General features: G+C 38.0%; 1 protein-coding gene across 1 annotated transcript in view; it reads right to left on the bottom strand.

The window, feature by feature from the left end:
• Positions 1–18,847, bottom strand: part of CFAP47 (cilia and flagella associated protein 47) — a 544,467-nt gene extending 525,620 nt beyond the window's left edge. The window contains exons 1-3 of the mRNA XM_047075775.1: positions 18,653–18,847; positions 14,184–14,335; positions 7,420–7,535 (exon numbers count right to left, since the gene is read on the bottom strand). Of these exons, the coding sequence (XP_046931731.1) occupies positions 7,420–7,535; positions 14,184–14,335; positions 18,653–18,847 (463 nt within the window). The remainder of the gene's footprint in view (positions 1–7,419; positions 7,536–14,183; positions 14,336–18,652) is intronic.
• Between the last annotated feature and the right edge of the window lie 8,773 nt (positions 18,848–27,620).

The raw sequence follows: 27,620 nt of genomic DNA, 5'->3' as shown, positions 1-27,620 counted from the left end.
GCCTGATGATGCGATTCGCTTTGGCCAATAGCATGTGGGTAGAAGGGACAACATGCCATCTCCAATCCCATATGTTCTCTTGCACTTCTACCGTGTAAAGTACTTAAGTAGCTACTGTCCCTATGGCCTGTGCTTCACAATGAGCACATGTGGAGCAGAGCCCCCAGCTGACTCACAGACTTGCAGTAACAGAACATTCCTGACTGCCTAGGTTTGAAGCAGAGCTACCCAGCAGAGCACAGCTTAGATGAGTTGAATTCTAGCCATTCTGCATATAAATAAACAATTAAAAACTAATTGCCTTTTTAAGATACAGAATTATGGGGTCGTTTGTTACATAGCGATAGCTGACTACTACAGTTAGAAACTAATAGAGCTTGGATTTTCACTTGGATGCTTCTGACCTAAGGGCTCACACTCATAGCCATTGTCAGTTGTTGTTGTTGTTGTTTTTAAGATTTGTTTATTTAAGTAATCTCTGCACCCAATGTGGGGCTCGAACTCACAATCCCCAGATCAAGAGTCACATGCTCCACTGACTCAGCCACCCAGGCACCCCATCACTTTTTGATAAATGAATTCATGCAGTTCACACAGGGAAAGAGTAAAAGGAATGTGTTTCTAAGAATCAAATAGCATATGAGAAGGAAGTTACAAATACGTCTTATTCTCTTATTCTGAAAACAGAAACAGTGAATAATTTGTAGTAATGTTTAGTGCGTGTATTAGAGCATGCAGTCCTTGAGATCACACATTATGTCTTCCTCATCTCTGTGGTCCTAGCACTGCACACAGTGCCTAGCACCAAGTGGAGAGCTCAAAATATGCCCAACAAATGAAGTAGCCAGTCATGTTTCCTTAATGTGCAATATAAATATTATACAATATAAACACAAATGAGCATGCTGCTAACATGAACAACTTGGCAAATTCCCAATTTACCAATTTTAAATCACATTTGATGAAATTTTCAAAAATGATTCATTTAGCTTAGGAAAATAAAATATTAGCATCATAAAAGTACTGAAAATATAAGAAAGGTAATAAAACTTTTTTAAGTACAGAGATGATCTGATAGAAAAGGCAAACAAACTCACAGTAACAAAATTTGTTAATCCAATCACTTCAGACAAGTGCTAAGAACAATCTTTAAGGGTGTTTTTTTTCTGTCGTAAAACAAAAATTTATAAAATTATATCTGTTTCAAATAAATAAGTATTATTGACTCAATTCTCCAGAAAAGGCAAATTATGTGAGTCCAGGTAAGGCTGAGTCAGTGAGATAGTTCCTATATTGTAACCACTTTGATATAATTTGACAAAAGAAGTTTAAGTATTTCAAAAGTTTATTTTAGGAACAACCCGAAACTGAAAGAACATTGTTCAGTCTTCTAAATATATTAAAAGAGTGGCTACACAAACACTAATGCGTCTTATATAACTTTAACACCACTAGTAATAATGAAATATTTGACTTTTATTTTTAAAAAACTAACAATAAAAGGACATCAGCTTAAAGGAAGGGTGTCATTGAAGAAAGGATGTTACAAAAGGAATTTCTGTCATCAAATTCTCATTTCTTTTTAGATAGGACCCTGGCTGATGTTCGGAGAATGAACTAGAAGGAGATAAGGGATTTCAGAGAAATCATTTCAGTTGGTTTGATTACTAAGCAAAAGATGATGATGGCCTGTTGTAGACAAGTGAGGATGCACCAGAAAAAAGAGGATTACTGAGGTAATTAGGAAGTGAAGAAACAGGATTGAGTAACTGACTAAGGGGGTAGGAGGTGAAAAAAAGGAAGAGGTCAAGGATTTTGTTAACTTTCTGACAGGCCCAAGTACATGGTGGTGACATTTAATTAAGAAAAAGAGATAGAGAGAGAGAGAGAGAGAGAGAGAGAGAGAGAGAAGTTTTGGGGGAAAGGCGAGGAGTTTGGTTTTAGATGTGTTAAGTGTGAGAAACCTGAAGGAAATTTAAAGTGTGGGATAGAGCCCAGTGAGGTAACAGGAATGAGAGTGATTGCCTAAGGGAGAGCGTATAGACTGCAGTAACACGTGGGTGGGCCTAAGGCAAACCCTAAGAAACACTCACATTTAAGGAACCCAAAACAAAGGGACAGCAATCCACAAAAGAGAACTGAAGGGAGGCAGTAGGAAAAAAAAATAATTCTAACATCAAAATCGAACATTTATTGAACACTTAATATATATCAGAGAGTGTGCTAAGTATTTTATCAATTACCATCCCAATTGTAGGAGGCAGGCACTATGTTTATCTCTACAATGGATGTCCAGGAAGTGTAAATACTTGCCTAGGGCCTCCTAGCCAGTAAATGTTATAAGCAAGATTTGGGCCCTGGAAGACCTCACTCCAGAACCTGAACCTCCATTTTATATAAGCCAGTGAGGAGCCATAGAAGCCAAAGTTTTGGCTTTTGTGTTTTGTTTTGTTTTGTTTTTTCAAGACACCAGGGGCCAACTGTCTGAAATGTTGCTATTTAAGTCATGTAAAATAAACACTTAGCCTTGTCCACTGATGTGATTTAGGGAAGCACATGGCCTGCGAGGCTACCTACAGCTGGGACTGAGATGACGATCCTTTGAACAGATCTGTGTTTTTTGAATGAGACTTGCTTTACCTTCTCTAGAGAAGGTGATTAAGTATACATGGTTACCTTGCCTTTATCCTTCCAAAATACTTTTAGAAACTATGAAGTAGATTTTCATGTAAAAGTATTTTTAACATCAAGCCAGGGCACACAGTCTAGTTTTATAGGATGCTAACCAAAAATCAAGAGTCACATACCCAAGGTCATTGTTATTTCTTATGTATGCTTTTTTTTTTTTTTTTTTTTAAAGGCTTCCTTGGGTCTAAGCGTACCAAGGATAAACCAGTCTCCATGTCTCCAGATGACTGTTTTGGAGACTCTTCAGAATGCTCATAGGAGATTAAGCAGGTTACTTCTTTTTTTTTTTTTTTTAATTTTTTTTTCAACGTTTTTTATTTATTTTTGGGACAGAGAGAGACAGAGCATGAACGGGGGAGGGGCAGAGAGAGAGGGAGACACAGAATTGGAAACAGGCTCCAGGCTCCGAGCCATCAGCCCAGAGCCCGACGCGGGGCTCGAACTCACGGAGCGCAAGATCGTGACCTGGCTGAAGTCGGACGCTCAACCGACTGCGCCACCCAGGCGCCCCTAAGCAGGTTACTTCTAAGTTGAATAACCTTTCATTGAAAGCTTAACAGTTTATTTTTATTTTTATTTTATTTTATTTATTTATTTATTTATTCATTTATTTTTGAGAGCGAGATAGAGAGCACAAGTGAGCGAGGGGCAGAGAGAAAGGAATAGAGAATCCCACGAGGTGCAGAGATGGAGAGAGAGAGACAGTGTGGAGCCCAGAGTGGGACTTGAGCTCACCTGAAGTGGGGCTCGAACTCACGAACTATGAGATAGAGACCTGAGCCGAAGTCAGATGCTTAAACGACTGAGCCACCCAGACGCCCCTGTTTTTTTATGTACTAAAATGGCAAATCATTTTTTTCTTTTATAATATCCTGGTTAAATTATTTTTAAAGAATTTTTTTATTCAAGTACAGTTGACATACAAGTAACGATTCTTTACTCATACTGAGAGATCACTGAACCAAATCAATTACACAAAGGTTTATTGAATGTCTGTGATATACCCAGCATTGTATTATGTAAGAAACTTATACTGCGATTCCATGACATCAGTTTCCAAGAAAACAAACAATATGTGTTGAGAATAAGTAGTGTGTGTTTCTCTGAGTAGTTAAGGAGGATCTCAAGGACCAGTACTGGACTTTGTCCAATTTAGCAAATTTCCTGGTTTACAGATGATGGTAGGCTTTTCTAGACAATAGAGAGTAAAGAGATGATGCTAATGATCAGGGAAAGGGGAAGAGTGGGCATTAAGAGCAACAGAAAGGTCATATAGCTAGGGCAAAATAACCCAAGTAAACCTAAAGTTTGAGGAGTTCTAAGGTAGCTGTTACAAACACGGAAATGGTATGTGAAGATCACACTAGGGACTTTAAAGACTGTTCCACATGATACCACGGGAGTAGAAAATGTCTTTGCAAATATTCAAGCTTACTGAGGGGAAAAGGGAAATGATTGCAATTCCACACATGCTAAAATAATAATGCTTTTTCCATGATGTTCTTTAAAAGGTAAAAACTGAGAAACAACAAAACCAAAGAACAGAACATGGAGTTCACCAGCTCACAAAGTACTAATAATAGAGACTTATCTTAAAGACAGAGCCACGTCTTCAAAATGAAAAGACAAGCACTAATTTGCACAGTTGGGGTAAACTTAGCAAATATTCTTATAGAGGGCCAGAAAACAAAATGTATTCAACAATATTTGGCTAAATCCATGGATAATTATTCCATAATGGGCTATAAAAATAAAAAATCATGAAGTTGTTACATGGGTCAACTAATAACCCCAGTGTCACTACCAGAGAGAGAAAACAAAGCTGTACCTACCATGAATCTGCTGAGGGTGGCTTTTTAATGTCCTCTTAAGTATGCATATAAATGTATAAACATTTGATCTTTGACTCTAAAACTATAAAATATTTGTCACAAAAAATCCTTTTTTAAAAACTGTATTAAAATCATCCTTGGTTGCTAAATCTATTTTCTGCCTAAGTGTTTTTCCTCATAAAAATACACTGTTATTCTCATGAATATTTATATACTGTGCCAGTAGGTAATGAGGACTTTATGACACCTTACAGTAACCTGCTACTGTGAATATAAAACATAAAATCAATTTTGCTAATGGTGGAAAAATAATATTCGAGTCAGAGAATGAGAAAGTCAACACTAAGAAAATGTGTTTTATTGATAACAATTTGTAAGGTAATAGTAATTAACATTTCATAGTACTGAATTATAATTTATAGAATGGGGGCGCCTAGGTAGCTCAATCGGTTGAGCATCCGACTTTGGCTCAGGTTATAATCTCGAAGTTCACAAGTTCGAGCCCCTCGTCAGGCTCTGTGCTAACAGCTCAGAGCCTGGAGCCTGCTTTGGATTCTGTATCTCCCTCTCTCTCTGCCCCTCCCCCACTCACACTCTGTTTCTGTCTCAAAGATAAATAAACATTAAAAAAAATTTTTTTAGGGGCGCCTGGGTGGCTCAGTTGGTTGAGCGTCTGACTTCACCTCAGGTCGTGATCTCGTGCTCTGTGAGTTCGAGCCCCGCGTCGGGCTCTGTGCTGACAGCGCAGAGCCTGGAGCCTGTTTCAGATTCTGTGTCTCCCTCTCTCTCTCTGACCCTCCCCCATTCATGCTCTGTCTCTCTCTGTCTCAAAAATAAATAAACGTTAAAAATTTTTTTTAAATAAAAAATAAAAAAATAAAAATTTTTTAAATATAACTTACAGAATGTAGTATTCACTACAAATAATATGCACACACAAAATATTAATACAATACTAAAAGCCAATGTGGATTACTTTTCTTAAAATGTCTGGGTCTAGATCTGAGACTTATTTTTATTTATTTTATTAAGTAAAATAATACTAAATATTCTTTTAAGATTTTTTTGTAATTTTTTTTTTGAGAGAGAGAGAGAGAGAGAGAGAATGAGTGAGGGAGTGGCAGAGAGAGAGGGAGACAGTGAATCCAAAGGAGGCTCCAGGCTCTGGGCTGTCAGCGCAAAGCCTGACACAGGGCTCTAACTCACAAACCACAAGATCGTGATGTGAGCTGAAGTCGGACGTTCAAACAAATGAGCCACTCAGGCACCCTAAATATTAAGATTAAAACCATATATATTCGTTACTTACAGTTTTTATACATAATAAAAATGTACAGTTTGGTGATATTTTATAATAAAGAAAGGATATGATCAAAACTTTGCAGGATTTGGAATGGACAAGTTAAGAAAGATTTTTGGAAAATAAATAATAAAAACAAAATTCTCTCAATTATATACCACTACTCTAAAATATAACCAGAGAGTCTAAAGGACCATACAGCCCACAATCACTAGCCATGAGAGGTTCTATCTGTAACACTGGAGTCAGACCACAAACGAATCTAATATTCTACAATCCCACAGGCACCAAAAACTTAAACATTTAAAAAATTAAAGCATGGAAAATTGAAACAAGTAACATCCGGTGAGGAACAATGATCAGTTTTATTTGTTTAACCCCAGGAAGAAATCAGTAAAGTGACAAACTGACTTTGTTATTGTTTTTTTTAGTTTATTTAGTTATTTTAAGAGAGAGAAACAGTGCAAGTGGGGGGGGGGGGTGGTTGACAGAGAGAGACAGAGAATCCCAAGCAGGCCCCAAGCTGTCTGCACAGAGCCCAAAGCAGGGCTTGAGCTAATAAACTGTGAGATCATGACCTGAGACGTAGAGTCAGTTGCTTAACAAACTGAGCCACCCAGGCATCCCCTACCTTTGTTTTAATAATTCTCATTGCTAAAACAGCCACAGAAAATATCCTCACTTAATGTAAAAGAGGTTTGGATTTAAGACCAGTTTTATGTATTCAAGATGCAATCTCATAAAAAAATGCCCTCTCTATGTGGACCTGGTCCTCATGTCAGCAATGGAAGCCTTGCCACCCCAGATCCTTAGTATCTAATGAAGACAATGAAGGGTAAGTGATTTTATACCTACTCTATACCATCAATGAATAGTGTGCATGAACACACACACATACAGACACACAAGCCTTTATGGAAACTCTTAGGTCACAGTAAAAATCTCGAGAAATAATCCCATCTAGAGAAGAGAAAAGCATCTACTCTCTGAACAAAAAGTTAATAAGAGCCTTCTAGGGACCATCATGTGAATTCAAAATTGAATACGAAAGAGAAAAAAAAACAAATAGGTATTGAGTGCATATGATAAGTCAAGTGCCACACTAAAACCTTAAGTACATACATAATTAACCATAGTTCATTTTATTAACCACAGTTTATAAATGAGAAATATCAAGTTCAATGTCCTAAAAGATACTTGCCCCAGATGACACAGCTAGTAATGCATTGTGCCCTGATTCTATCCCTGGATGGCTCACTCTAAGGACTATGTCACGCCCTTAACACCATCCTGCCTTCTATCCACAGGGAGATCACCAGTCACCTGGGAGTCAGGCTGTTAATCAGAATCATAGGGAGATGGATTCATCTTTCCTGAATTATTATCTATCATTTATAGTAATCCTGTTTAAGGGCCTTCAGTTTTGAGCTATTTCAAATGATAGACACCTTACGGGGAGAAGGAATGAATAAGAGAATCCATTAATTATACAAAGTATACATTTCAAATAATACCAACTTATAAATTAATTTATATAACATTAAATTATATATATATATACATATATATAAATTAATTTTTATGACAGAAAGTATTTACCTGGAGCTCTGCCATGATTAATGATATTAATCTCTTTACAATATACTTTGCTATTGGCAACCAATGTGCCAAAATTAACTTCTGACTCAATTTCCAATTGACAGGCTGGAATCAACCTAGGAGAGGAGAAAAGAGGACAACATAATTAACAATTATAACTTCATACTTAAATCTACAGGGGGACATATATAGACACTTTTATAGTAATTCCTTGTAAGACATTTACATTTCCTTAAAAGTCTGTTGATGGCATATTTGTCAGTAAAAGGAACTGAAATAAAGACATGAAAACAAGATAATGAGATACATTTTTAACGAAGAGATCAGACTTTATGCATCTAAGGACATAGTACACCCTCTTAAGTACTCACCTTGAAAGGCTACCCACATATCTCAATATTTTTTGCCACTCAAAACATTTTTGGAATCTCCACCTAAGCCTATAATACATTCTTTAGCCCCTCCTCAGAGAGGGGGGGAATTGATCTTTACAAAGTAAAATAGTTCAGATGATGCCAAATCTGATGAAATAAAAGAAGGTGTTATGCTATAAAATATCATTTGGGGACTAAAACAAGATCTAAGCACAAAAAGATACAATAGATTTTTCACCTGTGTCTCTAACTAAAAGGGCTCACTGTAGCATATCTATAACGCATGTTTCCTACACATTTTAAAAATCCACTGTAATTCTATATGCACATCTCACAAGGATACATATATTTTATATATGGAAAATTTATAATTTATTAACAAGTATATTATCTTGTTTGATACTAAAAACTTCATTAAAAGGAAACAAATATTATTATGGCTCCTATGTTATAGATGAAAAGCCAAACACTTCCAAAGCCTCAATGATTTATCTGAGAAATTATTTGTATATAACATTGGTGAACTTAGCCTTGATTTTGTTAGATTTTAAGTGCATTACCCTTACGAACCTAACAATGATAACAGTGCCAATAATAAATATAGTAATAACTGATCTCTACTGAGTCCTTAGGTTATGTACCAGACACATGAATTAAGTAATTTACTCCATATAGGATATAACTTCCAAAATATAAATACATACAGACACATGCACAAAGACATAAGTAAGAATACCTGAATAAAACATTCACAAATACTGCTTTACGCACTGGTGGTCTGGGCCTTCTTTCTGAGATGTATGTTTATATGGGAGTGTTTGTGTATTATTGGATATATAGAGACATTCCAGAGATCAGCCAGGACTATCCTGTATATGCTGCTTCTTTAAGGAATACCCACGTTCTTCTCATGAAGACGTTGTAATTTTGTAACAGGAAAAGGGAAGATCAATGACCTCAGTGTACGTAATTGCATTAACAGAGTTTAAAGGATCTAAAAGAGGCACTCATTACACAAACAATATAAGATATGAAGGCGAACATTCGTTCAAACTATTTCTCTAGCTGGGTTCAGAAACGTATCTTAAAAATAATTTCTTGGATACGTTTTTCAATTTGAGCCTTGTCACCTTTTCCTTTTAAGAGCATGGCATCATCTTTAGTCACAATGACCTCTCCAACTTTTCCTAAGTCCTGAGGCTGAACATCTTCAAGATTCAGAGTCAACCATTCTTCTCTGAACACTGCACCACCAGTAGCAATAGCCCTATCTTTAAGCTGGTTCTTTCTATTGTCACCAAAACCTGGAGCTTTGACAGCTACAACCTGAAGACCAACTTTTAGCCTATTCAAAACAAGTGTACTCAGAGCTTCTCCACCAACATCTTCAGCAATTATGACCAAGGGTTTAGGGTGAGCATTGGCAATTTCAAGAACATGTACAATGGACCAGACACTAGAAATTTTCGTTTCACTCAACAGAACATAGGCATCTTGGAATTCACATTTCTGCCCTTTTGATGTATTAATAAAGTATGGAGAAATATAACCTCGATCAAACTTCATGCCTTCAATAATTTTTAATTCATCATTTAGTGTTTTTCCATCCTTTACTGTGATAACACCTTTTCTTCCAACCTTTTTCACTGTATCAGAAATGATGTTGCCAATTTCTTTGTCTCCATTTGTAGAAATGGTAGCAAGCTGAGCAATTTCTCCAGGGGTCGTCACAGGTTTAGACTGCTTCTTAAGTTCAGCAATTACAGCATCAACAGCTAACATCACACCTCTCCTGATTTCCACTGAAAAAGTATCCAAGAAATTACTGAACAGTTAGATATCAAAACTAGTGAATATGAAAAGGAAAAACTGAATGAACATCTGGCAAAACTCTCAGATGGAGTAGCTGTGCTGAAGGTTGGTGGCACAACTGATGTTGAAGTGAATGAAAAGAAAGAGTTACAGATGTCCTCAATGCTACCCGAGCTGCTGTTGAAGAAGGCATTGTTCTGGGAGGGGGTTGTGCTCTGCTTCGGTGCATTCCAGCCTTGGATTTGATAACTCCAACTAATGAAGATGAAAAAATTGGTATATAAATCATTAAGAGAAGACTCAAAATTCCTGCAATGACCATTGCTAAGAATGCAGGTGTTGAAGGATCACTGATAGTTGAGAAAATTATGTTGAGTTCCTCAGAAGTTGGTTATGATGCTATGCTTGGAGATTTTGTGAATATGGTAGAAAAGGGAATCATTGATCCAACTAAGGTCATAAGAACTACTTTATTGGATGCTGCTGGCGTGGCCTCTCTGTTAACTACAGCAGAAGTTGTAGTCACCGAAATTCCTAAGGAAGAGAAGGACCCTGGAATGGGTGGAATGGGAGGTGGTATGGGAGGTGGCAATGTTCTAATTCCTAGAATAGCGCTTTACCATTGTTAATGAACTGTGACAGGAAGTTCAAGGCAGTGCTCCTCAAGAATAACTTCAGAGAAGTCAGTTGAAGGAAATGAATGAAGAAAAGCCTGGCTGATGTTCAAGAAAATCACTATAACCATCAGTTACTGGGTTCAGTTGACAACATATAATGGTTTACTGCTGTCATTGTCCATGCCTACAGATAATTTATTTTGTATTTGTGAATAAAAAGACATTTGTACATTCCTGATAACTGAATGCAAGAGCCATGTACCAATGTACTGCTTTCAATTTAAATACTGAGGTATTTTTACTACTATTCTGTTAAAATAAGGATTTTAGTGCTTGCCATCACCAGATGAAAAGTTAAGAAGCAGCCTTTCTGTGGAGAGTAATTGTGTACAAAGTAGAGAAATATCCAATTATGTGACAACCTTTGTGTAATAAAAATTTCTTTAAAGTTAAAAAATAATAATAATAATAATTTCTTAGAAGGGGGTGGCTGGGTGGCTCAGTCTGGGTGCTGTCAGGTGTGCTGACAGCTCAGAGCCTGGAGCCTGCTTTGGATTCTGTGACTCCCTCTCTCTGCCCCTCCCCTGCTTGTGCGCTGTCTCTGTCTTTCAAAAATAAATACACGTTTAAAAATTTTTTTTAAATAATAATTTCTTGGGGCACCTGGGTGGCTTAGTCGGTTAAGTGTCCAGCTTCGGCTTAGGTAGATCTCAGGGCTCATTGAGTTTGAGCCCTGCATTGGGCTCTCTGCTGTCAGCACAGAGTCTGCCTCAGATCCTCTGTCCTGCTCTCTCTCTGCCCCTCCCCTGCTCTCGTGCACACTTGCTCTCTCTCAACAATAAACAAACATTTAAAAAAATAAAATTTCTTAAGAGTCTACTCACACACGCACACACATATGTACACATACACATATATACGTTATATATATATATATATATATATATATATATAAATTATACACACGTATGTATGCACACATATATATGGGTTACCTTAGTAGTAAGGGCTTGGTAATAGAGTAATAAAATACATAACAGTTTTTCTGGCTTTCCTATTGGTTTCTCTTCCACCTGACTAAGAAAAGTATTTGCAATAACATTTTTCTTTTTATGTTACAGACAGTTTATGTTAACAAACAGGAGAATGGTAGTTACCAGGAGCTGGGGGTGGGAAAATTGGTAAGTGGTTGGTCAAAATATGCACTTAGAAGATGAATTGGTTCTGAAGATCTCATGCCCAGCCTTGTGATTAGAGTTAACAACACTGCATTATGTATTTGAAAGCTGCTAAGAGACGATATCTTAAATGTTCTCACAACAAAATGAAATGATAATTATGTGATCTGATGGAGGTGTTAGCTAACACCACACTAGTAATCACATTGCAATATATAAATGCACCAAATCAACACCGTGTACAGCTTAAACTTACACAAAGTTCTTTATCAATTATATCTCAATTTTAAAAAAGGAAAAAAATTAAGTACCAAACTTGGTAATTTATATATGGAGTTAAATTTATAGTAATATAATTCATAAGAAATTCTAAAAACATGTATGGATTTATGATTGGAGTAAATCTACTTATATACATATTTGTAAACATACTGAACAAATAATACATTAGGATATGATGCTATAGTTAGAAATGGAATGAAAATACAAATCTGAGGGGAAAAAAAGATGAGGTAAATCTTTCAACTGTTAAATTACTATGGTATTTCCACTCTACTGGATACATTTGAAAGAAGCATGTAATTATCTTATAGTAATATTTGTTATGTGTAAGTGATTACATCTTTGCAACTATTCAAGCTCATGACTAAAACTCTCAGCCATTTTTAAATGTGCAAGAGGGATGAAAAAACAAGTGCTCACAATCACTGATTATATCATTTCTGCTAAAGTACTTCTGAAAGGGCAGAGAATCCAAACTTCTGGTTTCCAGACAAGATTTCATAAATCTATTTTTCCATATTCGTCCCCACTAAATGCAACTATAAACTCTAGAAATGGTGCAAGAGACAAGCAAAGAATGTTCATAGCAGCTGTATTTGTAATGTATCATGGCATCTGCCTGATATCCTTCATCAGGCCAAAGGTTAAACAAACTGTGGTATATGCATACCATGGAAGACATGACATGACAAAATTTTAGAAATGGAAGACAGATTACTGGTTTGAAGAGTTCAGGGATTGTAGGTGTGAAGCAGAAGGAAGGTGGGTATGGGTATAAAAAAGTAACAGGAGATGGGCGCCTGAGTGGCCCAGTAGGTTAAGCAACCGACTCTTGATTTTGGCTCAGGTCATGATCTCACAGTTAGTGGGATGGAGCCCCACATCAGGCTCTGTGCTGACAGTGCAGAGCCTGCTTGGGATTCTCTCTTCCTCTCTCTCTGCCTCTTCCCACCCTATCACTCTCAAAAAATAAATAAATAACCTTTTTTTTTAAAAAAAAGTAACAGGAGAAATCCTTGTCGTATTACCAGCGCTGAATATCTGGACTATGGTGGTGGATATAAAAACCTATACAGGTAATAGAATTGTATAGAACTTAAAAACTTAAAAACTTAACACACACATACACACACACAGATACACACACGCCCATCCTCCTTCAGCCCTTTCCATCATAGTTTAAGGGGACAGTGTTTTCCTTATGCTGTAGCTGTGATGAGCAGCCAAACTCAGATGAGAGAGAGCATACATTACGAGGACAAGACAAAATTCCTGTTTTCAAAGGCAGAAGCATCTTCAACTCTTTTCTCCCTATATAGTACAAGCAAGCAAATCTCACTGAAACTCATAGTTACATCAATGTGCAGAATGGGCCAAAAATGGCCTTACCTAAAATAAATTATAAAATGTAAAGTAAGTATTTTTAATAGGCTAATAACATTCCTTTCCTGACAATGTGTTAACTGATTCCTATACAGAATGCGATGCTTGGCTAAATCAGAACTTCTCAACAACATGGAGAACTAAAATAACTGCAGATCTAAATTTGGTTTATGAAAATAAAAAAACACACAAGGGAACTTATAAAAAGACATATCTAATGCCAGTATTAACATTCCAATATTAATTCTACAGATGGTAGACAAATAGAGACAAAAGAATGACATCTATGGAAGCACATTTTGCTAAGGAAAAGGAGGATCCACACATGCATGTCTATCAATTAAAAAAACACTTTAAGGGGCGCCTGGGTGGCTCAGTAGATTAAGCATCCGACTTGGGCTCAGGTCATGATCTCACAGTTTGTGCGTTCAAGCCCAGCATCAGGCTCTGTGCCGACAGCCCAGAGCCTGGAGCCTGCTTTGGATTCTGTGTCTCCCTCTCTCTCTGCCCTCCCCTGCTTGTGCTCTGTCTCTCTCTCAATCTCTCTCTCAAAAATAAATAAACATTAAAAAAATTATAAGTTAACTCTTAAATACAGAGGACAAACTGAGGGCTGCTGGAGGGGTTTTGGGTGGGGGGATGGGCTAAATGGGCATGGGGCGTTAAGGAGACTTGTTGGGAGGAGCACTGGAAATCATACACAAGTGATGAATCACTAAATTCTATTCCTGAAATCATTAGTATACCATATGTTAATCTACTTAGATGTAAATTTTTAAAAATTATAATAATAAAAAAAATATAAAAAAAATTTTACTCTCAAAAGGTATAAAAAAAAAAACACGGTCAAAATAAAACAGGATGTAAGTCAAGGGAAAAAGAGGGAATACATGCAATTGTTGAACGTTTTTATTTTAATTAAAAATACCAGAAAACCAGCCTTCCATTTTTTGAACACCCATTTGCTAAAAATCTGACCATTAAGTTCAGCTATAAGGACACTATAGATACAAAAAGAAATCTTAGCCAGAGAAAATACAGAATATTATATTACTTTGACCCTTATTTTTATGTGAAGAGTGCTGAAAATGTCAGCATGAAATATGAAGAATACGTACCCAAGTAGAGGGATCTCTATTATTTTATTTCCTATTGAAATAAGTAGTTGGTCATAAGTGTCTTCATCCTTATCAGGATGGTATTCCACCATAGCTGTCATCTGAAGTCCAGAAGCAAGTGCTTTATCCAGATTGGTCAAAATCAGTTTGAACTTCATGGGGAAAAAAAAAAAAATCAAATTATACATCTTAACTCCTAATAAGGAAATAATGTGAGCTACGATAGCTAGAAGTGTCCATTAGTTCAAGAGCTGTATCAGGATATAGGCAATATTCCTTCCCTGAAAGCAAACACTTAATGACTGTGTGTGTGTGTGTGTGTGTGTGTGTGTATATATATATATATATATATTTTTTTTTATATATATATATATTTTTTAATGACTGTGTGTGTGTGTGTGTATATATATATATTTTTTTAATGTTTATTTTTGAGAGAAACAGATGCTAACAGGGGAAGGGCAGAGAGAGAGGAAGACAAAGAATCCAAAGCAGGCTCCAGGCTCTGAGCTATCAGCACAGAACCTGACGCGGGTCTTGGACCCACGAACAGTGAGATCATGACCTGAGACAAAGTCAGACGCCTATTGAGCAATCCAGGCACCCCTCCAGGTATGCTTTTAACAGTACATGGACTAAAACTGACAATGTAGTCAGTTGAGAAACATGTAAATGCTCACAAGCTCATTTAGAAGTATGAGGTACTTCAATACAGAACAAAGGGAGAGCAATCTAATAATTTAATAATTATCTATTATTAAATAATAGATAATCTAATAATCTTAAACACATACATTTATCATTTTATATACTTTTTGTATGGGGACTTAGAATTCAGAACTTGGAGCAAACATAAAAAAGGAATAGGATACGAGGGGGAAGAAAACCCACTTTCATTCTTGTAAAACATTTGCTAGACTCCAGGACAAATATGAAGGGAGAAAGTGAAGGAGAGAATTACTATGTGTTGGAGACCCACAATAAGTCAAGCATTCTACATCTCTTATCTCACATAAGACAGTTCTATAGTCCTATAAGGCTGATGTTAAGGCTCCCAGAATATAGATGAGTAAACTGGGACTTGGAGAGCATAATTAACGTCTAAGGTCACTCTAACAGGATTCAAATCACACATCTATGTGACTCTGAAATATAAGCTCCTTCCCCATAAGTGGAAAAAGTCCCTCTCCTGAGTACATAATCTCTTCAAGGAAGCAGACTATACACCCCTAGAAAGTTAAATAATACAAGTCAAGAACTAATTAAGTGTCTTATGAGTACTGGAGACATAGGTATCACAAAAGTCCATGAGAAAGCATGATTACCATTGGGCTAGAAAGGAGTGTACTTGGCCTAAGCTTAAAGAATAGATGTAAAAGGTGGAGAACAAGCAAGCAAGGTGCTCCCTATGGGGAAGGAATATCTCGGACATAAGCCAAGAAAAGAATAAGCAGAACAGTCCTTCAGCAGGCAACTAATAAGCTAGCCTTGCTGGGCAAAGAGCTCAATCCGTAACGATGGAGGTCACGTTGAAATTAATTATTCAGGGCTTTTCATGCCAGGCTAAATCTAAGCAATACTTTCCAGCAATGAAGGGTACAGAGCAGTGGAGTGATTTGTTGATACCAGTGGTCTGAAAGCTTCATACTTCCAGCAAACTTCTGATACCTCAAAACTATCACAGTTCAACTCTGAATCCCCCTGCAATTATAGAACAGTAAGAAAACAAGGGATAGATTTTTCCCTGCATAAGCCTTTGGGTGTTACAAGTGCATGTATCAGATGTGACTATCTTCCTTTAAAGAAGCTGTATCTTGGAGAAAGGAAACCATGGCTTCAGCAGCATGTGCTTTTGGTCAAACTACAAGTTGCTGAGCCCTGTGAATGGTATACAAAGGTGTATAAGGCACCACCCTTACTCAGGAGCTGACGGATGGGAAAACTAACATTTACTAGGAGTCATCAGGACACAAGTCCAAACTATAATCAATGCCTGATAACTGGTATCCAGCAGGGAAGAAATAATTTGGAGATAATATGATAAGACTTACAGAGAAAAAGAGAACTCAATTTGACCCTTAAAGATGGGTGGGATTTGGAAACAGGTGATTCTTGCAGGAGGTGGGAATGAAAAACACGGGTCAAAAGAAAAGGGAGTCTGAGCCATGGAGGTAAAAGGGGACAATTCCAAGTAAGACTGGCCTGACTGATGCAGAAGCCACACAAGTTAACAAAACACTAAAGATAAGGACTGTGTCTTCTTCATTTTCTACCAGCAACCCACAGTAGATGGCATATAGTACTACATATGGTTCATAACAGGTCATCAACACAAAGATAATGCAGCCTCTTGAGCCAGGGTTGCAAACCAGTACTACTGTATGTTAGAAGCATCATTTTGTAAGTAATTATAAATGGTGATGATGACAATCTTCTTTATACAGCACTTTTTCTTTTCTCCAAGATAGTTAATACATTTTTTTCTAATCTATCTTCTTCCTAATTCCCTTTATATCTATGAAGGATCAGGAGAGCACACCATGGTCTTGCAACAAAGAGAAGTTCACACTAATACTGGGCTCACGGCTTTGGCCTCTAACTGGTAAGCTTACCTGGCCATTCTCTTGTGTCCAGATTTGTGGTCTAAATAGTTTTCCTTCTTAACTCTTGATACAAACTAAAATGAATTATATCATTTATCTCCTGACTGCACAAAAACCACCCATATAAGTGTCTCCTGGACATCCATAAAATAGTGTTTGCCCACATCTGGGATTTACTGCCAGCCTGAATTTTAGAAGAAAAGTATTTTCAGGTATACATTCAATTGCTCAATAAATATGTAGTGACGTAGCAAAATTATAAAATTTTCCCCTTATTTTACAGTATTTGGAGTAATCAGGTCATTTTTGCTTTAAAAAAGAGTTAATAGCCTCTCACGATATTCCATTTTATTACAAAATACATGTTACTATTGTTAAAACATTCAAATATAAAAATGAACAAAGCAGGATTCCATTTATATGAAACTCAAAAACAAGCAAAACTAATCTGTGGTGTTAGAAATCACTACAGTGGTCACCTCCATGAGGTGATTACTCCAGGTACTGCAAGGAACCTTCTAGAATGCTGGAAATGGAAATTCTACGATTTGACCCAAATGGTGGCTACATGGGTGTATAAACACATAAAAATTCATCAAGCTTTACTTTCGAGATTTGTGCACTTTAGTGTAGGTAAAAAGTACAATTTTTTTTAAGTGTAAAAAGTAGAACATGAAAGTCCTTTTTCTCATTATCCTTCTACTCGCTACCGTACATTTTTCTATGTATATACAAATAGATGTAATTTTAACAACAAAAAAAATCGTAGATACCTTTCCATTTCTGTACCTAGAAATCCAGGTGCATTCAATACTACTTATCGTTAAGAATGTCCCACAAAAAAAAAAATACTAATAAGGTTATTTATCACTTACATATCAAAAATTCTTATCACCTTTCCTATATCAAAAGTCTCCCTGACAGCAAACTAATATTCATCCTCTCACACACATGATCTAAAATGACAGCGAGATTGAAATAGAATTCTGTCAACTTTGGGGGCCTGGAAGGTTCAGCTGGTTAAGCATCCGACTTCGGCTCAGGTCATGATTTCGCAGTTAGCAAGTTCGAGCCCCCAGCTAGGGCTCTGTGCTGACAGCTTGGAGCCTGGAGGCTGCTTCAGATTCTGCGTCTCCCTCTCTCTCTGCCCCTTCCCCGCTCACACTCTGTTTCTCTCTCCCTGTCTCAAAAATAATAAACATTAAAACATGTTTTAATTAAAAAAAAGAATTCTGTCAACTTCTAAGTCAGAAGATGGAGACGGCCTCTCGGAACATTAATTTTACTCATGATCTTTACTGACTCCCCCAGTTTCTAAGTCCTGTAAGGGTAGGGTTGTGTTCATTTTAGATTCCTCACACCTACAGCCTATTATACAGTAGGTGCTCAACAAATGTTTGTTGGAACATGAAATAATAAACCTTTCCACTATCCTACTGCATCTAGAGTAATCAGGCACTTTATGACTAAAGGGTACTTTAGAGAATTTTGTTGATGTAATTCTACAGTATACAAGCACAAATTCTGGGGTTAGGAGACAGACATGGAACCCCCTTTCCCTTCTTTCCAAACCCAAGATGAAGAAGTTGGGAGGTTCTAGATCAACTTTTCCCCCACTGTGTCTCCGTAACCAAACAAAAAATAAAAACAAAAACAAAACAAAACAAAACGGCTAGCACGCGTATGCACTGAGACCTAAATGGCCGCTCCCTGGGAAGCTCAGTCCTGCCCCCGCCCCCCCCCCCCCACACACTCCCGCAGAAGCCGGCGTCTACTCTCCGGGACAAAGCAGGCGCCCAGGTGGGGAGGCGGTCTCAGAGCCCTGACGCTCGGGAGGTCCTGCTCCTGCACCCCCGAGGGTGTTACCTGTGGCTTGAGTGGTTCCTGAAACCGGATTTTCTGGTTGCAACGGCCGAGGTTGTGTACGGTAACCGGCAGGCGGTACACCCTCCCGGCCAGCGTGTCCAGGAACTTCACCTCCGAAGGGGTCACCCGCAGATGTACCTCCTTCTTTGGGGTCTCCACGTCCCGGGAGATGAAGGAGCCTCTCTCAGTCTCCATGGCGGCCTTGTAGGTAGCCTGCGAACAGTAGCTGACTCGATTTACAGAGGGCTAGCGTGGACGCCGTCGCTAGGCAACCGACAGACGCCGCACGCTCGCCTCAAGCTCCACCCTCATTGGCTCAGCCCAAACTTTGTGCGTTGGCTTATAGAATGCAGGCACGTGGGGAAGGAAAGAACCCAGGGATCGCAAGTGTCACCAGAGAAGCTGGAAAACGTTCTATGACAGCCCAAATCTCACTTCGTTCTGGCCTGTCAGGATTTTAAGATGGCATTGGCGGGGTGCGGTAATTTTCCCGGACCTCTCTTAAGACTAAACTTAAAGAGCAAAGGAAGTGATGTGTCCGCCAAGTCAATTAAAGCATCAAAACTAACAGTTAACAGAGGAATTCAATGGAAGCAGAGTCAGGACCCCCTAGGTGCCCTGTTCACTGGCCTTTAGGCTATCGTTTCTCAAAAGGTAATAGCAAGCCTCTAGATCTTTTGTTAAAATGCAGATTCTGTTTCAGTAGATCTGGGGCGGGGCCTAAGATTCTGTATTTGTAGCAAGGTCCCAGGTGATTCCAAAGCAGCTGCAGGTCCTGGGACCACACACTGAGTATAGAAGCTTTAGGAAGTTTTGTTAATTACTCCAGGTGTTAAGTTTCTTCATTTGTGGAACCAAGGGGCTGCTCAAAAGGTTGAGATCAAACCTCTTATCTAGCTAGATGAGCACCCTCCCAACAGTCCTAGATTCACACTGCCCAATCATTAACTTCATCCTTGATCTGCTGTGATGGTTTTAGGGTTTCAAAACATAGTAGGTTAGTGGCATTTCCCTGCCTTAAATCTGCTTCTTATCACTTTACAACAAGCTGCTTTCTACGGACTTTTATTAATTTGGAGTCAAGCTCTACAGATATATCCATATACTGTGTAATTATATATATAATACTTATGTTGAGGGGCTCCTGGGTGGCTCAGTCAGTTAAGCGTCCAACTTTGGCTCAGGTAGTGATCTCCTGATTCATGGGTTCCAGCCCTGCCTCAGGCTCTGTGCTGACAGCTCAGAGCCTGGAGCCTGCTTCGGATTCTGTGTCTCCCTCACAATCTGCCCCTCCCCTGCTTGCACTCTCTCTCTCTCTCTCAAAAATAAGTAAACATTAAAAAAAATTTTTTTTTGAAAAGTAAAGAAAAAAGAGTCTGAATGCAGACCAGGAAAACCTATTATAGTGCTTAGAGTAATGACTTGGAAACAAGATCTATTGAGGTGGCTCAGTTGGTTAAGCCTCTGACTCTTGATCTCGGCTCACTCATTGATCTCACCGTGCATGAGATCAAGCCCAGAGTTGGGCTCTGTGCTGACAACATGGAGCCTGCTTGGGATTCTCTCTCCCTCTCGCTCTCTGCCCCTCCCCCACTCACTGTCTTTCTCTCTCTCTCTCAATAAATAAGTACACATTCTTAAAACAAACAAAAAAAAAGAAACAAAGAAATAAGCTATTGAAAGAAAATAAACAGAACTTCTCTGAACACAGGAGTGTTAAAAGTGTAGCAACTGATGTGTTTCAAGAATAATTTGAAAGTGGGTAGTATATAATGAAATTCACGAAAGTTACATATGATGAAAATTTCATCCAGATGATGAAAAGCCACACCAATGAGAATAAAGTGATGGCACTAAGGCCCAATAAAGTAGAACTGCATGACTTGGATGGCCATGACTAGGACCAAGAATTCTTGTCCCCTTCAAGGTGCACCCAGCTAGACTAAAAATCAAATTGACAAGAGACAAATTAACACGAGAAAATCAAATTTAAAGCATACATATGGGGAACCCACCCAGACATGAAAATTCCAAAGACAATCCGGCAAAATGAGGTGTAATATCATCCTGAACTGAGGAATGGGGGTAGGGGTCTGGGACTTCAAAGGGAAGGAATGCACCTCACCAGGTGGTAAGTAGAGCAGATGTTTAGAAATACATGTTTCTCCTGCCATATATATAGATGGATCACTCAGATAAAATTTATCTCTGCTCATAACCATTATTCTGAGAAAAACCTTCCATTTAGATTCCTCTATGTCACTAAGAGAGGGGCAAAAGTTTCCCTTGAGCTCCTAAGGTCTCAATTACCTTCAGCTCAAAATAATGTTCAGGCCAAAGTGGCGTCATGGGCAGCCGGCCCTCAGACCCTACAGTTTCTTACTCTGAAACTTACCTGAAGTTTCACACATTAGAAGTTAAGCTGGTAGGTTGTTTCATCTCGCTGAACCATCTCTTACTCCTGAAAATAAGTCAATTTGGTCACACTTATTTCAGGAGGCAGTGATGCAGGTATATTCTGAAAGGTAGGCCCATGGTTCAAGTAATCAGGTATTAAATAAGATTTGTTTCTGTGGAAACAAAAGAAAAATACTGGTTACTGATTGGATCAAATGCTAAGCCACTTTCTGGGTTCTGAGGGTAGCCAGTTGAGAAGATGCCTAGACGTCAGATTCAAAGCATCTTCAGTAGAGTGAGGACAGGTAGTAGAAATCTCACAGATCTTCCTAGTTTGCAGTTGAAATGTCTCTGGTGATTTCTGAATGGCCCTCTGAGCAATAAACACGAACATTGTCTATATATGAGCTATTGTGGCAATTTCTCTGAAGTTTATATCAAGTCATTTATGTTTAGTTTGCAGGGCTTCAGGAAAAAAGGCAGTTTTAGTTGTCAAATGATTCTAAGTCAGAAAAATGGGAGCAAAGCCAAAATGTTAGTTTGGAGAGTTCTGGCCAGGCATTGGAGGACACTAGAAGAAATCAGGATCTAGCCCACTTTATAATAAATAGTTTTAAATCTACAAAGGTATATTATTGAAACATATTTTCTCTCTACAAATCACCCTCATTTTTACCAAAGCCAGCCAAATTAACATTGTTTGCAAAATAAGTCTAATTGCAAAAAATTGGCCTGATTATTTACATAAGTCCAGTAAGAATAGTGGTTCACCGTACAGGCTTTTTAAAACCTTTGTTGCTGGAACTTTTCATAAGGAATCTCTAGAGTGAACTTTTAATGGATTCTCGAGACTGAAAGCCAAGCTAAATATTTGCCATCAGACTTCACCGCAATACCTATGGATTTGGGTAGATTCCTCTCTTTTGGAAGTCCCCAAAGTATCCTGAGGTTCCCACACCTGCCAGGAAGTGTCTTTCTTTACTCACTGGGTAAGGCTGCTGGGAATTTTGTAAACAAGGTATCAGGCTAAGATTTCCAAGGGGTTTCGTTGACATCATAAAGTAAAGAAGCTGTCTGGTCATATCTGAGTCTATACATGTCTTTCTTAGATAAGACATTCCAGTCAAAGCCTTGGTGAAATAACCTGTGTTTCCAATTGTTCCCTGTTACAAGGAGAACAGATTCTTGCAATGCCTGGGTGGCTCAGCGGGTTGAACATCTGACTCTTGGTTTGGGCTCAGGTCATGATCTCACAGTTGTTGGGTTTCAGCCCTGCATCGGGCTCTACAGCTAACAGTGCACAGACTGCTTGGGATTCTCTTTCTCTCTCTCTCTCTCTCTCCCCCTCCTTTCCTCTCCCTCTCCCCCTCTGTCTCTGTCCCTCCCCCATTTACCCTGTCTCTGTGTCTCTCAAAATAAATAAACTTTAAAAATACATATTTTAATAAAATAAAATAAAAATATATATCAAGATATATTTTAACCAAATAAAATAAATAAGTTCCATGTTGAATTTATGCAAATAAGCATATTGCCATAAAAATATAAGAATACTCATGGAGAGTTTCTGAATTCTGGAGGGTTCAGGTAGGGAAAAATATAAATGTTTCAATTTGTTCAAAAACGTATATTTTGTCAAATTGCTCTAAGTCAGCTTAAGAGAAAACATTTTCTTAAATCTGGAAAAAATAAAACATTTTTAAAGAGTCAGCAATGTTTCAAACAAAAAGTCATGAAAAGTATAATTATCTTCCTCAGTTTATTCAGTCCCATGTTATTATTTCTGGTTCTGCTTGAATCTAATTTTTCTACTACCTCCAAAAGTTTTTACCTAGTTCGGTTTTATGATCTTAAGGTTATCAGAAGCCTTTACTCAATTTTTTCCTTAGGTCTCACAAAAGATGAAGCACATGTGCAAGAAACTTTTATAGAGGCATGTAAGTACAAGTACAACTGTCTATAAATGATAAAAGACTTAAAAATGGCCATGGTTAAAGATCTGATTAGAGTTCTTTGCAATGCAATTGAAAAGGAAATTTGGTTATTTTTGTGACACATATTACTTCAAGATAATAATATACCAAGACATCAGATTGCTAGAAGTTTCATATAATTCTTAGAAGATTTGTGGGGTTTTTTAATGTTTTATTTACTTTTGAGAGAGAAAGCACGAGAAGGGGAAGGGCAGAGAGAGACAGGGACAGAGGATCTGAAGTGGGTTCCTCCCTGACAGCAACAAGCCTGACGCGAGGCTCAAACTCACAAAATGAACCATGAGATCATGACCTGAGCTGAAGTCGGACGCTCAACCAACTGAGCCACCCAGGAGCCCCAAAAAACCGGCTTTAATAACATATCTACATAAATATAATCACTTATTAGACAATGTTTCCTGTATAATCTAACATACCCAATAAGCCTACTTGGTTTAATTTCTCACATTTTTAATTTTTTTAAAAGGTTTATTTATTTTTGAGAGAGAGACAGACAGACAGACGTCGAGCAGGGGAGTGGCAAAGAGACAGGGAGACACAGAATCAGAAGCAGGCTCCAGGCTCTGAGCTGTCAGCACAGAACCCAGTGCGGGGCTTGAACTCAGGGGCTTTTGAGCCGTGAGATCATGACCTGAGCCAAAGTCGTCCACTTAACCAACTGAGCCACCCAAGTGCTCCACATTTTTTTTTTTTTAATCTTCCAGTGGCCCACTGGAAACTTTCAGTTAGATTGTGGTCAAAAGACTTTATTTTATAATTTAATTTTGGGTAGTATGTGAAAAAATATCAAAAATTTTGAACATTTGATTGAATAGGATCACAAATCATTATGAACCAATATTTCATTATCCATTTAACCAAAGAGACAATAAAAGATATCAAAGGCAAATACAGGTTACATAGTTGTGAGCAAAATTTTGCTCTTTTAACATTCAGATTCAGTTTTCTTAAGTACCAAAGACCTGAAAAATATAGAAAATTATTTTGGCAAACATAGAATCATTGTTTTTTAGACAAATAACTTAAAAGGTAAAGAAAAACTTTTATTTATAATTTCTTATGAAGATATTGGGTAGGAAGAATTTACTTTGCCTTTCAACATCCCTCTAGTTGGACTAAGAATCAAATTGACATAAGACAGATTAACAGGAGAAAATCCAATTCCATCGCGTACATATGTACGAGGAATCCACACACACATGGAAATTCCAAAGACAGGCAATGCGATGCCTATATGAGCTAAGAAGACGGGTAGGGGTCTAGGAATACCAAGGGGAGAAGACCATTAGCAAGAAGGTGAAAGGTGATGCATGGAAAACAAAGGTTTCCCCATTCTGCAGGTAAGTTTCTTAGGCAAAAAGGAATCTGTGTTAATACTTTTCTTCCTGATACAAGCAACTAGTTGAGAGAGAGCTAAAGAGCTTTTCCTGAATCTGCTGGGTTTTCATTACTTTTAATTTAAAATAATGTTCATGCCAAAACGGCTAATCTTGACACTATCTACTCTTGGCCCCTAGAAAGCAAATCGATAGTTCAAAAAAACTTTGTACTTTTAACAAAAAGAAAACAAAAACTCTGCACTATTGTACTTTTGACATTAAAACACATTTATGTATTTAAACTTATCTTAGAGCCAGTCCTAACCACACATAAAAATTCATTTTCTAAGATTCTTTCTCCATAAACCTCCTACAACTTTCGTTTTTACATTCAGGTTCTGTCCTGAGTTTTTCCTCTTTATTTTCTAATGTTTATTTTTATATTCTGAGAGACAGAGAGCACACGCACGCACATGGGAGAGGGGCAGAAAGAGAATCCTAAGCAGGCTCCACATAGTCAGCACACAGCCCAACGCGGTGCTCAAACTCACTAACTAATCATGACCTGAACTGAAATCAAGAACTGGATGCTTAACCCATTGAACCACCCGGATACCCCCAATCGTTCCGCTTTAAGTCACCAGTGTCACTTTAGCACAAAATTATTTTCTTTTCACTCCACTAACATATATTTCTATTCCTCATATTTTTTCTTACCAAAACACGTATTTTATTTTCCTCACATACAGAGTTGTTTCCCCTATTATTTCCGGTAGTCTTGATTACACATATTGAATTCTTAATGCTTACAAACCTTAATTTCTAGTAAAAACTAAGTAGTAGGCAAGTGTAAACTCCGTTACACAGAAATTCTTTAGATTGGCAAATTTATGAATATATTTTAAAATTTTTAGAAATGTTTTTCAGGGGCGCCTGGGTGGCGCAGTCGGTTAAGCGTCCGACTTCAGCCAGGTCACGATCTCGCGGTGCGTGAGTTCGAGCCCCGCGTCAGGCTCTGGGCTGATGGCTCAGAGCCTGGAGCCTGTTTCGGATTCTGTGTCTCCCTCTCTCTCTGCCCCTCCCCCGTTCATGCTCTGTCTCTCTCTGTCCCAAAAATAAATAAACGTTGAAAAAAAAATTTTTTTAAAAGAAATGTTTTTCATAGTACAATCCCTCAGCAAAGCATAAAACGTGTTTACTAACAGTCTCAAATTTATCTTTAGTTTCTCCATAAAAAGACAAAAGTTGGGGTGCCTGCGTGGCTCAATCAGTTAAGCATCCAAATTCAGCTCAGATCATGATATCACAGTTCATTGGTTCAAGCCCAAGTCAGCTGTGCTGACAGCTTGGAGCCTGCTTCAGATTCTGTTTCCCTCTGTCTCTGCCCCTCCCGCGCTATCTCTCTCTCTCTTTCTCTCTCTCTCAAGAATAAATAAATAAACACTTAAAAGCAAAATAAAAAGACAAAAGTTTATAAAATACGTTCAGTACTTAATGTTTCATTATTTTATCTTACTGGAAAGGATCTAAATTATCAATGAATTTACTCATCATTTAACTTAGCAAAACCTTATAGTTTAAGTTACCAAAGATTCTGGGAGCTATTTAAAAGTTGACCTACAAATCTTTTAACCTATTTAATTAATTTGTTCTTAACAATTATGCTTAAATTACCCACAAAACTTCATGAGGCATTAAAGTCAAATATTTTTCAGGGGTGCCTGGGTGGCTCAGTTGGTTGAGCTTCTGACTCTTGGTTTTGGCTCAGGTCATTATCTCATGGTTTGTGAGTTCAAGCCCTTTGTTAGGCTCTGCACTGATATCGTGGAGCCTACTTGGGATTCTCTCTCTCCCTCTCTCTGTACCCCTACTTCGAGTGCACCTGAGCCCTCACTCTCTCTCTCTCTCAAAAATAAACTTAAAAAAATAAAGAAATAAATAAAATATATGACAAAATTTATTATTTCAAGGGACAACAAAAGATCGTAAAAATGTGCTTTAAGTTTCAGGGTGGGGCACCTGGGTGGCTCAGTCGGTTGAGTGTCGCATTTCAGCTCAGGTCATGATCTCGCAATCTGTGGGTTCGAGCCCCGCATTGGGTTCTGTGCTGACAGCTCAGAGCCTGGAGCCTGCTTCGGATTCTGTGTCTCCCTTTCTCTGTGCCCCTCCCCTGCTCATGCGCTCTCTCTGGCTCAAAAATAAATTAAAACATTTTTAAAAAATTAAAAAATTAAAGTTTCAGGGTAATTGCTTTTTAAAATTTACCTTTTTGTGTTCATTTTTATTTTTTTAAGTGTATTTATTTTGAGAGAGAGAGAGAGAGAGTGGGGTAGAAGCAAAGAGAGAGGTGGGGAGAGAGAGAATCCCAAGCAGGCTCCACACTGTTAGCACAGAGCCCAATGTGGGGCGCAAACCCACAAACCATGAGATCATGACCTGAGCCAAAATCAAGAGTTGGATGCTTAACCAACTGACCCACCCAGGTGCCCTTGTATTAATTTTTAACAGACAATACAGATACATGCTACAAAATTCAAAAAGAATATAGAGTAAAAAGCAAATTTCCAGGCCAACTAGTTCCCCTTCTTAGAAGTAGCTGTCATTTCCAGTGTTTTTATTATCATGCCAGACTGTTCTATGCCCATATAAGCATATGTCTCTATGTTTTAGGAAAGTTTATTTTTTTAAGTTTTAATTTAAATTCAAGTTAGTTAACATACAGTGTAATCTTAGTTTCAGGTATACGAGATAGTGATTCAACACTTCCGTACATCACCCAGTGCTCATCACGACAAGTGCTCGCCTTAATCCCCTTCACCTATTTCACCCATCCCCCATTAACTCCCCTCTGATTAACCATCAGTTTGTTCTCTATAATTAAGAGTCTGTTTCTTGCCTTGCCTCTCTTTCTTTTTCCTTCTGCTCTTTTGTTTTGTTTCTTAAATTCCACATGAGTGAAATCATATGGTATTCGTCTTTGGCTGACTTATTTCACTTAGCATGATACTAACTCCATCCACGTAGTTCCAAATGGCAAGATTTCATTCTCTTTTATGACTGAGTAATATTCCATTGTGTATATATATATATATATATATACACCACTTCTTCTTTATCTTTACCCATTCATCAGTCGGTGGACACTTGGGCTGTTTCCATAATTTGTCCGTGCCCCCCAGGCTCCATCCTAACCAAGCTTGCTGACCTATGAACTATAGGCTTTAGGCCCACTGCTTGCAAGAACTCACAAAATTCAGC

Source organism: Lynx rufus, unplaced genomic scaffold (assembly GCF_022079265.1).
Source record: "Lynx rufus isolate CCGP_SWC_20201006 ecotype Redwood Valley unplaced genomic scaffold, mLynRuf1.p SCAF_14, whole genome shotgun sequence".
Lineage (NCBI taxonomy): Eukaryota > Metazoa > Chordata > Mammalia > Carnivora > Felidae > Lynx > Lynx rufus.
This window is presented reverse-complemented; position numbering and strand designations above follow the sequence as displayed.